Consider the following 14,466-nt stretch of genomic DNA (forward strand, 5'->3'; position numbering starts at 1 on the left):
CTGATAATATTTTAAAACTAGCATGTTTTTAACACCATAAGCACATAATTGTCAACATAGTGTGTTAACAAGCGCTACCAATGTCATGAATTGTTTTAAGATATCTCAATTAATAATTACATTCATTTAGCTACTGTTCATATTTAAATACTATTTAATATAATTATCACTATAATTAGAAATAACTATAATAGCATATAATATTTAGATCTTTAGTAAGCTTGATTCTTCTAAGTAACTAAGCAGTGCCAACAAACAGTTGGTAGCATCATCACGGTACATGGTCGTGTCCTATATAAGCCAGAGCGCTAAGTTCAACTAGACATTACATAGTGTGAATTCTAAAGGGTAAAACGCTGCCCAAATTGTATTAAATATAATAATTTTTAACAGAAACTGTAAAATACAGATATTTTAATTTTAAGTGCGTTTAAATTACCAACCCTTCTACATAATGATATTTACTATTTACCATTATTTTACCGCATTTATCACGGGGAGTGTTCCGAAGAGCTGATCAACCTGATTCCTGCCGCCGAATTTCACCATCGCACGACACGCCACAAGTTAGGATATCATCCCCACCAACTGAATGTGTGGTCCTCCACAGTGCGGTTTTCAAGGAGCTTTCTTCCACGTACGAAGTTGTGGAATGAGCTTCCTTGTGCGGTGTTTCCGGGACGATACGACATGGCTCTTGTGATTCCTCACGCTCAATATTGTCGAGTGTGGCAGTGCCGCACCTGCACGAACAGCGTGTTCTCCTGCTGGCGCCGGCGCAGCTCGTCGTCCTGGTTGCGCATGCGCAGCGCCAGCTCCTCCTCGTGTCGCAGCAGCTGCAGGCGCTCGGACTCGCGCCGCTCGTCGGCCGCGCGCTCCGCCATCTCCCAGCTCCGCTTCTGTCGCTCGCGATCTTGCTCGCGCTGTCTCAACTGCTCGCGGAGCAGCTCGGTCTCATGTTCGTATCTAAACGATATATCAACAACATGTCAACAAACCTAAATTACGAAGCTACTGACAATCTTATCCGTTAACTACTACTTCTATTAGGTATAGCAATTGATAAATAAGAAGCTAAACATATACGCACACACACACACACACACTAAATTATATATAAAATAGTCTTTGTGTTCATCATTTGTTGCATAACTTCCATTGTTAGACCTTAAAATATGTTGATGTTTGTTATTTTGACATTTTACATTGCACAACTGGGAAGAGATGGGGGTCAGCCCCATGTCACGAGTTGTCCTAGTTTGGGGGTCGAAAGTAATTTTCAGCAAAATTGTATTTTTTTGCAACAAATAAATATTTATTATTATTACATATTCATTAATAAAACATACAAGTTGCAGTAGGTTAAAACTTAGTATCCCGTAGCACGAATTAGGAGATAAAAAATATTGTAATAATTGATAAAGCTTTATTCCTCGATCATAATACTACAAGCATTATAAGTATTTTATCCTAACTTCAAATTATGACATTTTTATGAGGAGGAAAGAAAGGGAAACGCCTAGAATTCGTTTCTGGCCGACCCACTAAGCTCAGCTCGTGCGCTGCTTTAACTGTTCTTACATAACCTAACCTAACCCATTTTTATAAATTATAGTTGATAAGGCTATTCATGATTATAGTGCTACTAATCTTATTACAAGGTCATGCACAGTTTTCAAGAAAATATAAGAAAAATAATTATTGTTGTTTTTATTGGTTTAACTCTGGGTTCTTGCCTTTTTCTAACCTTTTTAATTCAAAAATTATATTTGATAAATCTTAAGCCATCCAGTCTATCCCAGACTATTTTTTACATTTAATTTTACTGTTTTTCATTTTTAATAATTAACATCTAGTTTTAGTTACGTGATTTACCCATTTTAGGTTACAATATTTTTTTCGTTATTTTCTTAAAAACGGTGCATTAGCTTGTAATAAGAATAGTATCATAATAATCGTGAACTTATCAACTACAATATTTTTTTCCTCCTAATTCGTGCTCCGGGATACCAAGTCCAACCCTAGAAGTAAACCTAAAAAGAAAATCCATCTAAAGAAAACAAACATAGTTTAATTTTTCTGCTATTATAACACCTTTAGGAAACATTTAAGTTTTACCATCTTTCTAATAATGCAATATCTTATTTCAAAAATTTTTTATCATGTTAGAATTGCATTAATTAAATCTCACTTTGCATATTCCATCTGTGCTTCAAGTTTCTCCTCTTCAGCAGCCAACTCTTTCTTTAATGCATCTTCTTTCTGTCTGTGAAGCTCATGCAGCTGCTTCCATCTAGTGCCATACTCATGCTCAAAGCTACCTGGCTCTGCAAACCGTGGGCCAACCTGCGCAATAAAGTTTTTTTTTACATTATTTAGGAATATAATTATATTGATATTATATATATTTTAAGAATAAAATTATCACAAAACAAAATTTCTGAATATTATTATTATAGTAAATACATACCTCACGTGCTTTGTAAAAATCTTGATTCTTTTTTATAATATTTTTCTCAGGAAAACCATCAAATTCATCTGGTTCTTCCAGACTCTCCACAATGACTGGCCTCAAAGATCTAAAACAAACATATTGAATTACGACTTGACACATTTGTGCATTTGCCTTTTAATAATTCAAGATAAAGTAATGAACATGTAAGTTGACATCTACGAACACATACTATACAATTGATTATATTTAAATACTTACGATGTTAAGAAGAAGCATTTTTCACCACAGTTCCGAATAGCAGCTAAAGCACTGGGTTTTCGTGCATACTCTACTATTCCTTCTCCTAGAGTTTTTCCCCTTTCATCTACCCTGACATAAGCTCTTTCAATTTTTCCAAATATTTCAAATGCCTTGTATAAAAGTTCATTTGACACAAATGGGGGCAAGTTCTTGATCCTGATTGCACTGTTGTGGGGTGCAAATCTTACACGCAACGACCTCCCATTTCGGACTTTACCATCCAGTTCACGCTTTGCTTTTTCTGCATTCACTCTGTAGTCCTACAAAAGACATTACTATTTATAAACAAACACTTATTGGTTAGTTTAAGAATGGAAAAGTTAAGTAAATTTGATACCATTTTGATAAATCCAAAGTTTTTTTCTTTATTAATAAACAATTCAGCCGTTTCTCCAAACTGATTGAACATTCCAAGAACCTCTTCCTCTGTGATATCACTAGTCAAATTACCAATATACAATCTACTTCTACCATTGAATTTCACTTCTGGTTGTTCAATAGAAGGCAGCTCATTCAAGGGTCCCATGAGATCCTTCAACTTGTGTGCCAACATTTGCTCCTACAAACAAGGAAGAAAATTAACTATAAATGGTTTTCACCTGTCATTATAAAGATTTAAATTAGGTATGTGTTGTTACAATATTAAGTTCTATTGATGTGAAAAAATTAAAACTTAAAATTACTCTCATAATACTAGATATCTCATGCTCAAAGTCTGGTCAATGGCATTATGATGCATGTAATTGGATTGTATACAAGTAAACTCTTTTGCAAAAAAACAGGCACTTTTGATTTATTTGAGTACTTTTAAGATTAACAGTTGTAAAAGGAATTTCATGCAACAAAATAAAATAGATATTTATTGATGTAAAAAATCACTTCTGTTTGGTAATTAAGCCAATCTTAATTTTGTTTTATTTTGGTTTTAGGAATAAGGTAACATTAATTGAATACTTTGAATGACGTTTTTTATGAGTTCTTGGGTAATAGACGCTCATTCGGCCGTAATGGCAATTTTAAGCTCTCAATATTCTGAGGGGCTAACCCATTGTTTTAGAAATTCGCACGATGCTCAATGTGTTTGAGGTCGGTACTTCATGCTGGCCAACCTTAAAAGTGGATCCCGGCGCATTTAGTTTAGACCCATTTTGTAAAAAACTCCCTAACTCTGTATAATTACCAGAATTTATGCCAGTCCAAAACATGATGAAGTATGGCATTTATTCTTCAAAACATACCTTTGTGTAACACTCTCCTGGTTTTCTTAGCACTTACACAATCTGTCAACATTACACAATTCTTGCAAAATCTTAACCTAGCAATATGACGCCCACACTCCCACAGAGTACCAACATGAGACAATTATTATACAATTACCTCTCTCTGCATGGGCTTCCCACCATCATGTGGTCCACCACGGTTATAATTCCTTTGTTGATTGCGATTTTGCCCCTGACCCCCATGTGGGCCATCATGACCACCAGGTCCCCCATGACTACCAGGTCCGCCATGACCACCAGGTCCCCCATGCCCACCAGGTCCGCCATGACCACCAGGTCCGCCTTGCCCTCCTTGTCCCATATTTTGGCCTCCTTTAGGACCAAATTGTCCCCTAGGTCCTCCAAAGTTGCCACTTTGCCTGTTATTGCCTTGGCTCCATGTGCCACCTTGCTTGATTGGTCCGCCAAAATTACCATTAACATTCTAAAATATAAAAAAGATATATATTAAATTGGTATTGTCTGCTAATAAACAATATCACTGAAATGAAAATAGATTGTGACAAAAGAACTGGACAAGTGCAAGTCAGACTCGCCAACAGAGGGCTCCATATATATTATTAGATACCTACCTATACTTATAAAAAAGGGAAAAGGTTATTTTCATTCTTAGTTATAAATTGAAATACATCATAAATATAAATCTGTTTAAGCTTGTGCCAGTCATACAATATACCCCGTGACATGGTTAACTAATTTAATATTTGCACCACCATTTCTTGCATAGAGGCACTGTATTTTTATGATTTAATTGCAAATGTATAATTTTCAGACTTCCTTATACTTTAACCGCCTTATTCATAATAGTCTACTAACTTAAACATTGCTAATTCTCACTCTGTCTTCTTCTATTGACCTAAGTCAGAATGAAAAAAAACACTCTTTAGCGGCTGTTTTAAGTTAGCGGACCATTATGAATAAGGGGGTTAGTATAGGGAGGTATAATTTGCCAAATTTCATATTTCTAGGTCAATGGAATATACCCTACAAATTCAACTGTAGACTTAAGTCATTTTAATTGATCCCTCCACATGTTCCTCAGATTTTGTGTAGACAGATGGTCTTGAGGTATAAAACTCTAAAAAGTAGGTTTTACTGTAGACTTAAATATAAATTTTACTTACCTGACATTGCATTACAAAAACTTTATTATAATTTATAAAATGGCAATACATAACAATGGAAATATAAAAAATAATAATGATTACCTTTTGAAAGTTAGACTGATTGTTCTGTTGTTGATCAGTTTTATTTTGATTTTTCTGTTCATTAGGGGCAGCCTTATCAACAATGTCTTTTGGCTCTTGATTCTTTGGTGCTGGATTTTGCTGCTGCTGAGGTTGTGTTTGCTGAAGTGGTGTTTGTGGAGTTTTAGCCTGGGGAGGTGGCATGTCTTTTTCTTTCTGCACTGGAGGAGCAGGAGTCTGCTGGGGTTGCTTCTCTTGTTGAGGTGCTTGTTTTGGAGGCTGTAGATAATTTTTTCATATTAGCACTAGAAGGCTTTATTAAAGTGGATTCATCACATTAACAAATTAATTGGTGTTATTTCCACAAATTGCTAGAGGGAACATCTATCAAAAACAAGTTCTACCTTCTGAACTGAAAAGATTTCATCTATCATTCTTAGCATCTTAATGAATAAATTTGAGACTGTGCAACATCTAGAGCAAGCCAGCTTTTGATCTGCCTTTTCAATGATACACCATAATCACACTATACAGTATAGACCAAATTCTACAAAAGTTCCGAGAATACAACCACCCTCTTTATATATTATAGTGTACTACTCAACTATTTACAAGTACTACTAATATTTTTTACATTTATTAGTTGCAAGAAAGACAGCCATAAAATGTTGAAAAACGTTTATTACGAAAAATTCAATGTTTATTTATTCTATAAACTTGAAAGGGGGCAAACAACCGCCATAAAATAAAACCCTTTTCAACCCCAAATTCAGGATCCTAATTTGTAATGCCAACCCATTTATTATTTTTTTTGTGAAATCACCATTAGTAATCAACAAATTTACAACCATATTCATAATAAAAACTGGTGGCACCTTGTGATGGATGAACATAAAAAGGAGTGGCAATCGAATGGGTAAATGTTCTGAAAGAACCTAGGTCCTAGACCTTATAAAGATGAAAAGTATTTCACATGCAATAAATTTCCCCAAGCAAACAAGATGGCGACGCGCAATTATAGAAATCAATATTCGTGAATTGCAAGTTAACTGTAATTATGACAAGAACAAAAATTATTGTTGTTTCAATGGCACTGACCTCATTATCAGGACGTTGACCTCCTGGGTTAGGCGAGGTATTAGCTTGGTGTTGGTCAAATCTTGAATTCCGATAGCCACCACCGCCTCCGCGGTTCATGCCACGCCGACCTCCCTGCCTTTGTGGTTGAGGAGGTCCCCCAAATCCTCTATTGTTGATGTATTGGTTCATAGCTTGCATTTTGATAACCTTCAATTAAGAAATTAAAGTAGATTAACAGAAACTTGTGGATTGAAATCTAAGTCATCAGCGTCACGCTCTTTACAAGGCCTCAATTTATAAAAATTATGAAATCGACACTTACCTGATTATAGTACAGTTTATAAAAACTTCCCGGTACTTTAATAACCACTATATTCTTTCGAATAACAGTAAAATCACCCACTTGGATCAAGATGATTCATGAAACTTGAGTACGATATCGTGTGGCGTCTACAACCAGAAAAGAATGATCAAAATGGCGGTAGTGAAAGCCGATGCAAGGAAACAACAGTGCTGCCAATCACGAAAAACAAAAAAGTGTACGCCCTATACCTTGGAACATATATTATAAGTATACAATTTTAAACCGAATCTGTCAAGACAATCGGGTATATTGAAAAATAAATTTAAATATTCATAATTGTTATTTATTGTTTTTTTTTCTTATTTACAAATAAATCTCGAATTATTAACGTGGTTGGTACGAGCAAGATAGAGATTATGATGTAATTGCAGCGCGATAAGGACAAATAGTATGTGTCATAGAAGTGAAATCGTAGGCAGAATACATAGCGTTCGTAACCGCATGATTGCGGAACTTGAGTTTTCTTGTTGGTTAGTGAGCATCTTTCTTAAATAATAGTATCATGATTGTAATAAGTTCTGGCTTTCAGTCTTATAATAAAGGTGTTATAGAATGAGATTAGTAATAGCAGGCTATTTGATATTTTATTAGTACTTAATCTTGGAATGTATGTAACGTACCAGGAGGTCTACTCGCAAAATCGACGACACATTTGGAACGATACGATAATACTCCGAATATATCGCAACTATCCTGTCTGCTGCGGGATGATCGAGGTAGTATATTTTAGGATAATTTTTAATTTAGGAAATGATGTAAAAAAGGCGTTGTTGCAGTGAATGTAATACGAAATTTAATATTGTTTAATAAACAAGTGCGTATAGCTGAACTATCAAACTACAGAAACAAGTTTTAGGGTAGGTAGCGGGCGTAGACAGTAAATGCTATCTATGAGGGCAGCGCAGGACCGATCATCATAGCGATTTCTGGGGGAGGTAATTTGTCCAGGAGTGGACGTCTTCCGGCTGAATGATGACAATGATGATGATAGTAGAGAAACACTGATCATTTTAGAGTTTCATAATGTGATGTCATAAATGAACACAATTTTTTGCGCTTACATCACAAACGCTGGCTGAATCGTACGAGATAAATCAAGATGTGCTAGGGTATACAACATTGTTGTTCGACGAAAAAGTCCGCGATGGTAGGTATATATGTCTATCTTTTAGGGGTAACCCACAATAGCCATTTTTTATCCTTTACTATTTATGAGAAATAATGGATTATTTACGAAGCGATTTTATTACTTATACATTGTGCATTTAATATAGATCATCATGGCTTTTTACAATATTTAATTTAAATGAATATTTTCGAAGATATTAAAGATATAAAATGTATCATCATCATCATCACCAGCCGGGAGACGTCTACTGCTGGACAAAGGCCTCCCCCAAAGATTTCCACGACGATCGGTTCTGCGCTGCCCTCATCCAACGTATTCCGTACTAACGATATGGTACTACTACTACGACTACTTCTAAAAGTAGTTAAAAAAAATGTATATCTATATATATAAAAGAAAGTCGTGTTAGTTACACCATTTATAACTCAAGAACTGCTAGACCATTTTTTCTGTTGTTTGATTTTTTGGGTTACTCTTAGTCCGGAATAGGATAATAAGTAATATAATATTCAGATCGAAACACAGTAATGCTTACACATTACTGCTTCACGGCAGAAATAGTTTCACGCTACATGAGTGATAAAATACAACTGACAGTGCACGTCATGTTTTTCAAGTTGACTGGTGGGTGCAATGACGTAATATAACATTGTATACATAAGACGTATAGAATGTCATTGGGTGGGTGTATTTGTTTCGAGTTTCTATTAGCTTATTGTGCCATCTTTCCCGACATAGACGTAATGCAACTAAGATTCGAAACATTGCGAATTGGACTGACGATGAACAAGAAATTGCAGGTAAAAAGCACCGCGTTAATATGGGCTTGACGTTGTGTTTCTGAATTACAAGAGCAAAGCGAGGCAGCCAGTAAACCTCAGAGATCACAACAAGATAATTTTCGACGTACAAGAAGAAATTTATGAAGTACTGATTTGAATCGAGCAGCGTTTCGATACGATTGCAGTACTGATTACCGCTTGCATACTAGCGTTCACATTGGGTCGATGGACGTTGTTTGCAAGTATTTTCCGGAGAAACGCCAGGATTGTGCTGCCTTAGTGGAAAACTACCGAATCACGACATTTTCTAGCAAACACTCAAAAATACAATGTTTGTTTCCAAATGTCCCCATTTGGGGCAGACATTGTCTAAGAACGACGATTTAATCCGATATTCAGGGTATTAATTTATATTCTTACACACAATACAGTAGAGGAATAACATACCTACTTTACTTATTCCTATGTATTATGTAAGCTAATTCTAAAAATAAGTGTTTACAAATCAGTAATACGGACTTTGCTTTTGATTTTGTAGATACAAGGACAGATTCACCATCGAATTGGATCATTGCAATCTCTCGACGATGCACACCATAAATTTTAACAATTATTTATTTTAAATATTTCATGGGCACCATGGATGAACAACGACATGAAGAGATCAATGCAGCAATGATAATAGCAATTCTTCATGATCTGCAGCAACTACTTCATGAACATTTTGCATGTCGAGTTAGCCCGCAAATCTTTAATTTCCGATCCGTCTTGCATTCGCCATGACCATTAACAAATCTCAAGGCCAATTCTTGATAGTTTGTGGTCTGAATCTAGAAAATCCATTTCCCATGGTCAAACTATATGTATATAAGAGATTTCCACGTATATAGTCACTCATATTTCTGGAACTATAAGGCGAAGAGACTTGAAATTTGGTAGGAATATTCCTTTCGTCGAGTAGAGGTCAGCTAAGAACGGATTTTACAAAATTCCATCGTCGTCGGGTCCGCTAGTTGATACATAATTACTCAAAATCCGAGTCAAAAGCTGAGTTTGCTGGGTCAGCTAGCACTATTACATTGCTTTCAATATCACACAAATTAAATTTGAAAACAAAATTTATGAACGATACGAGTAATTTGGTATTCAAATTTAATTTGTGTAATTAATCCCAGAAGTAAGGGTTATCACTTTAATATATAACAAATTGCTTTTAATAAAAAATCAAACAATATTTTTGCGTTTATTCATTATATTCTTAATTATTTTGACATCTACATTATTCCAGTAGTATTTAATAGCAGTAATTCCAGTTTTCATTGATTGCAGCTGAATAAATATAAAAAAATCCACTCAAGACGCTGCTCTACTTGTGTATCAGGGATTGAAAGCATTTCTAACAATCAGTCACACCATGTACATCTAGTATGTAATTCTATACAAAGTTACTGTGGCAAAGCAAAATTTACTGCCACCAGGAATTAACTTGATGCTCATAGTTAGCATAGAAATTCAGAAGCAAAACTACATCGTAATACTATTTTTATAACAAACAAACTTTTTTTAATTTTAGTCTATTTGCAAATATATCGATACCTGAAAAGTAGATCGATACTGCATACCTTTATATAATATGTAGGAAAAGTTTTAGAAGAAATTTACTATAGAAATGTATTAATTTAAATGATTTTCGCTCTTATGGAGCTTCATCCAGCGGGCCTTCAATCTGGTCATGAATTCTCTTTTTCGACTACTATTCCACTGAATTTTAACCGGCATATTTCACAACAGACTTTCTTCATAAATAATGTTTTTACTGTGTTACACTTTGTCACTTGGTTAATGCGTAAATAGAATGTTTCAGGGATTCAAATTCAAATATTTTTATTCAAAATAGGATGTGACACTCACTTTCATTCAGGGGTATAAATTAGATTTCCCTAATTTACACATACATAACATAAATACAGACAGCACTGGAACCACTGAATAATATTACTTGACTTGAATATTTTCTTCTAAGTTCTGATATTAGGAAATAGTTAAGACAATATGGCAACGAAGTATTATTTATTTATTAAATTCTTCACATTTAAATGGTGACAAAACCCTGCAAAACGGTACTAACAGTCCGACTGCAGGATCGAGTCTCGATTGTCATTTACATATATAAATATAGACTTAAATTAATATGTTAAGAGGGAACCCGGGTCAAGCGTAATTTGAAAAATAGGTGTTTGAAGAAAGTATTGTTGTCGTGCTGCGCCCTCGACATGATTATCTATGTGTGAGTGAATAGCCCGTGTTTGGTGTGAGAATGCGTAAATGCGGGTGAACACTGAACGCACGCCGCCGGCCGCAAATCCCGTTTCATTTATCAACTTACTCCGTAGTCCGTACTCCCTCATAATAATTAGTTTTTGACCCTGGCTATTGATACACGGATTTGTAACGTTGCTTTATTTTGACTCTGCGCGGACTCGGCTTCTGACTCGAATTTTGAGTAATTATGTATCAATATACATTTTTAAAAACTACTTCTTTTTTTTCCGACGATCTGGTCAAGATTGCCGGAATATTATATACTACTTATTATCCAATTGCGGACTAAGAGTAACCCAAAAAATCAAACAACAGAAAAAATAGTCTAGCCGTTCTTGAGTTATAAATGGTGTAACTAACACGACTTTCTTTTATACATATAGATATACATTTTTTTAAACTACTTATAGAAGTAGTCGTAGTAGTAGTACCAGATCGTCGGAAAACTATTTTTCCGACGATCTGGTCTAGATTGCTGGAATACGTTGGATGAGGGCAGCGCAGGACCGATCGTCGTGGAAATCTTTGGGGGAGGCCTTTGTCCAGCAGTGGACGTCTTCCGGCTGATGATTTTTTTTTTAATATGAGAGGGGGCAAACGGGCAAGAGGCTCACGGGATGGGGAGAGGTGAGGCAACCGCCCATGGACATCCGCAACAACAGGTGTGTCAAGAAATGCGTTGGCGGCCTTTAAGGTGGGAGTATGCTTTTTTCTTGAAGGTCCCCAAGTCGTATCTGTTCGGGAAGACCGCTGCCAGTAGTTGATTCCACAAAGTGGCTGTGCGAGGCAAGAAATATCAAAGAAAACGCGCGGTTGTGGAATGTCTGGTCTACGTGATGCGGATGGTACTTTTCACGTAATGTCCGTTGGTGGAATTCGGTCGCTGAAATCAACCCGAACAGCTCCTCTGAGCACTCCCCGTGATAAATGCGGTAGAAGATGCAGAGAGAACCCACATCTCTACGCAATGCTAGAGAATCAAGCCGATCGGAGATGACTTGATCGTCGATGATTCGAGCCGCTCTTCGTTGTATGCGGTCAAATGGAAGAAGCTGGTACTGGGGAGCACCCGCCCAGAGGTGAGAACAGTACTCCATGTGAGGCCGAATTTGCGCCTTATAAAGTTGCAGGCGGTGGCTTTTAGTGAAGTACTGTCTCGCCTTACTGAGTACACCAAGCTTTTTAGAGGCCAGTTTGGCCTTCTCTTCCAAGTGACCACGGAACTGAACGTCGCTCGATATATCAACGCCAAGTATGCCAATACAGGCTGTGGCAGTTAGAGGAGTGATCTCGAATCGAGGGGATACGACAAAGGGAGACTTTTTAGTGGTGAACGCACAAACTTGTGTCTTCTTGGGGTTGAATTGGACTAAATTATGTCGGCCCCATTCCGAGACTTTGCAAAGCATAGTCTCGATTTCAGACACAAGTTTGTTCCGGTTCTCGTCGACGCTATCCCGGGATGATGATGATACATTTTAAATCTTTAATATCTTTGAAAATATTCATTTAAATTAAATACTGTAAAAAGCCATGATGTTAAATACACAATGTATCTATATATATAAAAATGACTTGCTGTTCGTTAGTCTCGCTAAAACTCGAGAACGGCTGGACTGATTTGGCTAAGTTTGGTCTTGAATTATTTGTGGAAGTCCAGAGAAGGTTTAAAAGGTGAATAAATAGGAAAATGCTGCTAAATTAAAAAAAAACAACAGATTTGTTTTTCCTTTGATGTGTCCATACATAATTTCTATGAGAGAATTTATTGACGCACGGTTTGACAGTTCTGCTGTGAAACAATTTCATTGCGACAGCTGGGTGCATATTTTACGAAATATGATATATGACAAATTCATATAAAAACATTATTTTATTTATTATATACAGAACAACGTCTGTCGGGTCAGCTAGTTAGTAATAAAATCGCTTCGCAAATAAGCCATTATTTCTCATAAATAGTAAAGGATAAAAAATGGTTATTGTGGGTTACCCCTAAAAGATAGACATACATACCTACCATCGCGGACTTTTTCGTCGAGCAACAATGTTGTTCAATACCCTAGCACATCTTAGGTAAGGGTTTTTTGCTATTTGCACTTTGTATATTGTATTGAGCAATACCTAACTTTGATTGAGTATGGTATGGATCCATTATTTTAAATATTTTATTAAAGCATCTTTAATTGTTGCAACAGTGGTAGGAGCATCATCACCTTTATTAGCCAGTTCCACCAATGTCTGTACTAGGGCCATCAGCACATCATTGTTGGCAACAATTTGGTTTTTAATGTCTTGTTGTGTTCAGACATACTTATCATTATTTACACTATCTACAATATTATTTACAGATTTATCTACGATTTTATTTACAGGTTTATTTATAATACTATGTATAGGTTTACTTGCAATATTATTTACAAATGGTTGATCTAAGAATTTAAATTGCATATGTTACTTTTTGTTTTTCTTTTCATAATTTTCTTAATTTTAATTGGACATTGTTTGGAGATTGCTAAATGAGATTCACTGCAATTTACGCCGCAGATTTCATTAGGTTTATTACATTCTTTAAATAAGTGATCACCTCCACATATGGAACATCTCTGTTTACTGTTACAAATTTTTGCGGAATGGTTGAATTTAAAACATTTAAAACATTGCTGTAATGGTGGAACATATTCAAATACCCTATAAGAAAATAGATCGTATTGAACATTTTTGGGTAACAAATTAGTTAAAAAAGTTATGCTGACAGTCTGTAGTGGGACACGTTCTTTTCCAATTTTCTTAGTGAATCTTCTTATAGCTATTATTTCATATATGGAACTTAATCTGCTATAAAGTTCTTAATTAGATATATTGGTTGGAACAAATCTTATGACTACATTTTTTTCTATTTGAGCAGCTGGAATAAATGCCCTCATGCCATGTTTTGTTAAAAAATGACAGTTATTAATAAAATTATTAGCTGTATTGCATTGTTTAAATAAAACAGCTATTTTATTAGCGTTGACACGCTGTATAACCGTCACACCTTTGATATAATTGGCGAAAATATGGTTTAAATAAGTAGGGCTCTTGTTGCCCAGTTCTTCACTGCTCACTGACTCAACGTAAACTTTAAATTCTGTATTTATTGTGTTTTCGGGGTATAGTCTTTTATAATTGAGTTTATAATAGGGTAAAAAGTCCTTCTCACCGCCTCCACCATCACCATCAACATTTTTTATTTGGTTGTCCTCGGACGTAAGGTGGGCGGGTCATCCTCGCCCCCCTCATTTCCCTCCATCTCAGCAGCCACTCACTATATTATTAATTATTTTTAATAGTAAAACATAGAGAAATACTTGAATTATTAATATTAAAATAAAATTCAAAAATTTTTGTAAACCGCGCCAATTGAGGTTCCCGCCAAAAAAAACATCACAAATCACAATATGACATTAACCAAAGAGAATATAAACACTACCATTAACAACAAAACCCAAAGTTTCAAATTGATTACTGAACAAAACAAAACCGAAAGTAAATTAAAAAAAAAAAAAAAATTATTTGAGCTGAAAT

General features: G+C 35.5%; 1 protein-coding gene across 2 annotated transcripts in view; it reads right to left on the bottom strand.

Annotated features, from left to right (window-relative positions):
* The window catches only part of LOC126971582 (hrp65 protein-like), a 33,015-nt gene extending 26,222 nt beyond the window's left edge, over nt 1–6,793 (bottom strand). For both annotated transcript variants that reach the window (XM_050817899.1, XM_050817898.1), the window contains exons 1-9: nt 6,625–6,793; nt 6,321–6,509; nt 5,244–5,501; nt 4,133–4,459; nt 3,093–3,314; nt 2,714–3,015; nt 2,471–2,579; nt 2,192–2,346; nt 744–966 (exon numbers count right to left, since the gene is read on the bottom strand). In XM_050817899.1, the coding sequence (XP_050673856.1) occupies nt 744–966; nt 2,192–2,346; nt 2,471–2,579; nt 2,714–3,015; nt 3,093–3,314; nt 4,133–4,459; nt 5,244–5,501; nt 6,321–6,500 (1,776 nt within the window). In that variant the 5' untranslated portion in view covers nt 6,501–6,509; nt 6,625–6,793. The remainder of the gene's footprint in view (nt 1–743; nt 967–2,191; nt 2,347–2,470; nt 2,580–2,713; nt 3,016–3,092; nt 3,315–4,132; nt 4,460–5,243; nt 5,502–6,320; nt 6,510–6,624) is intronic.
* Between the last annotated feature and the right edge of the window lie 7,673 nt (nt 6,794–14,466).

This window comes from Leptidea sinapis, chromosome 24, assembly GCF_905404315.1.
Source record: "Leptidea sinapis chromosome 24, ilLepSina1.1, whole genome shotgun sequence".
Classification (NCBI taxonomy): domain Eukaryota; kingdom Metazoa; phylum Arthropoda; class Insecta; order Lepidoptera; family Pieridae; genus Leptidea; species Leptidea sinapis.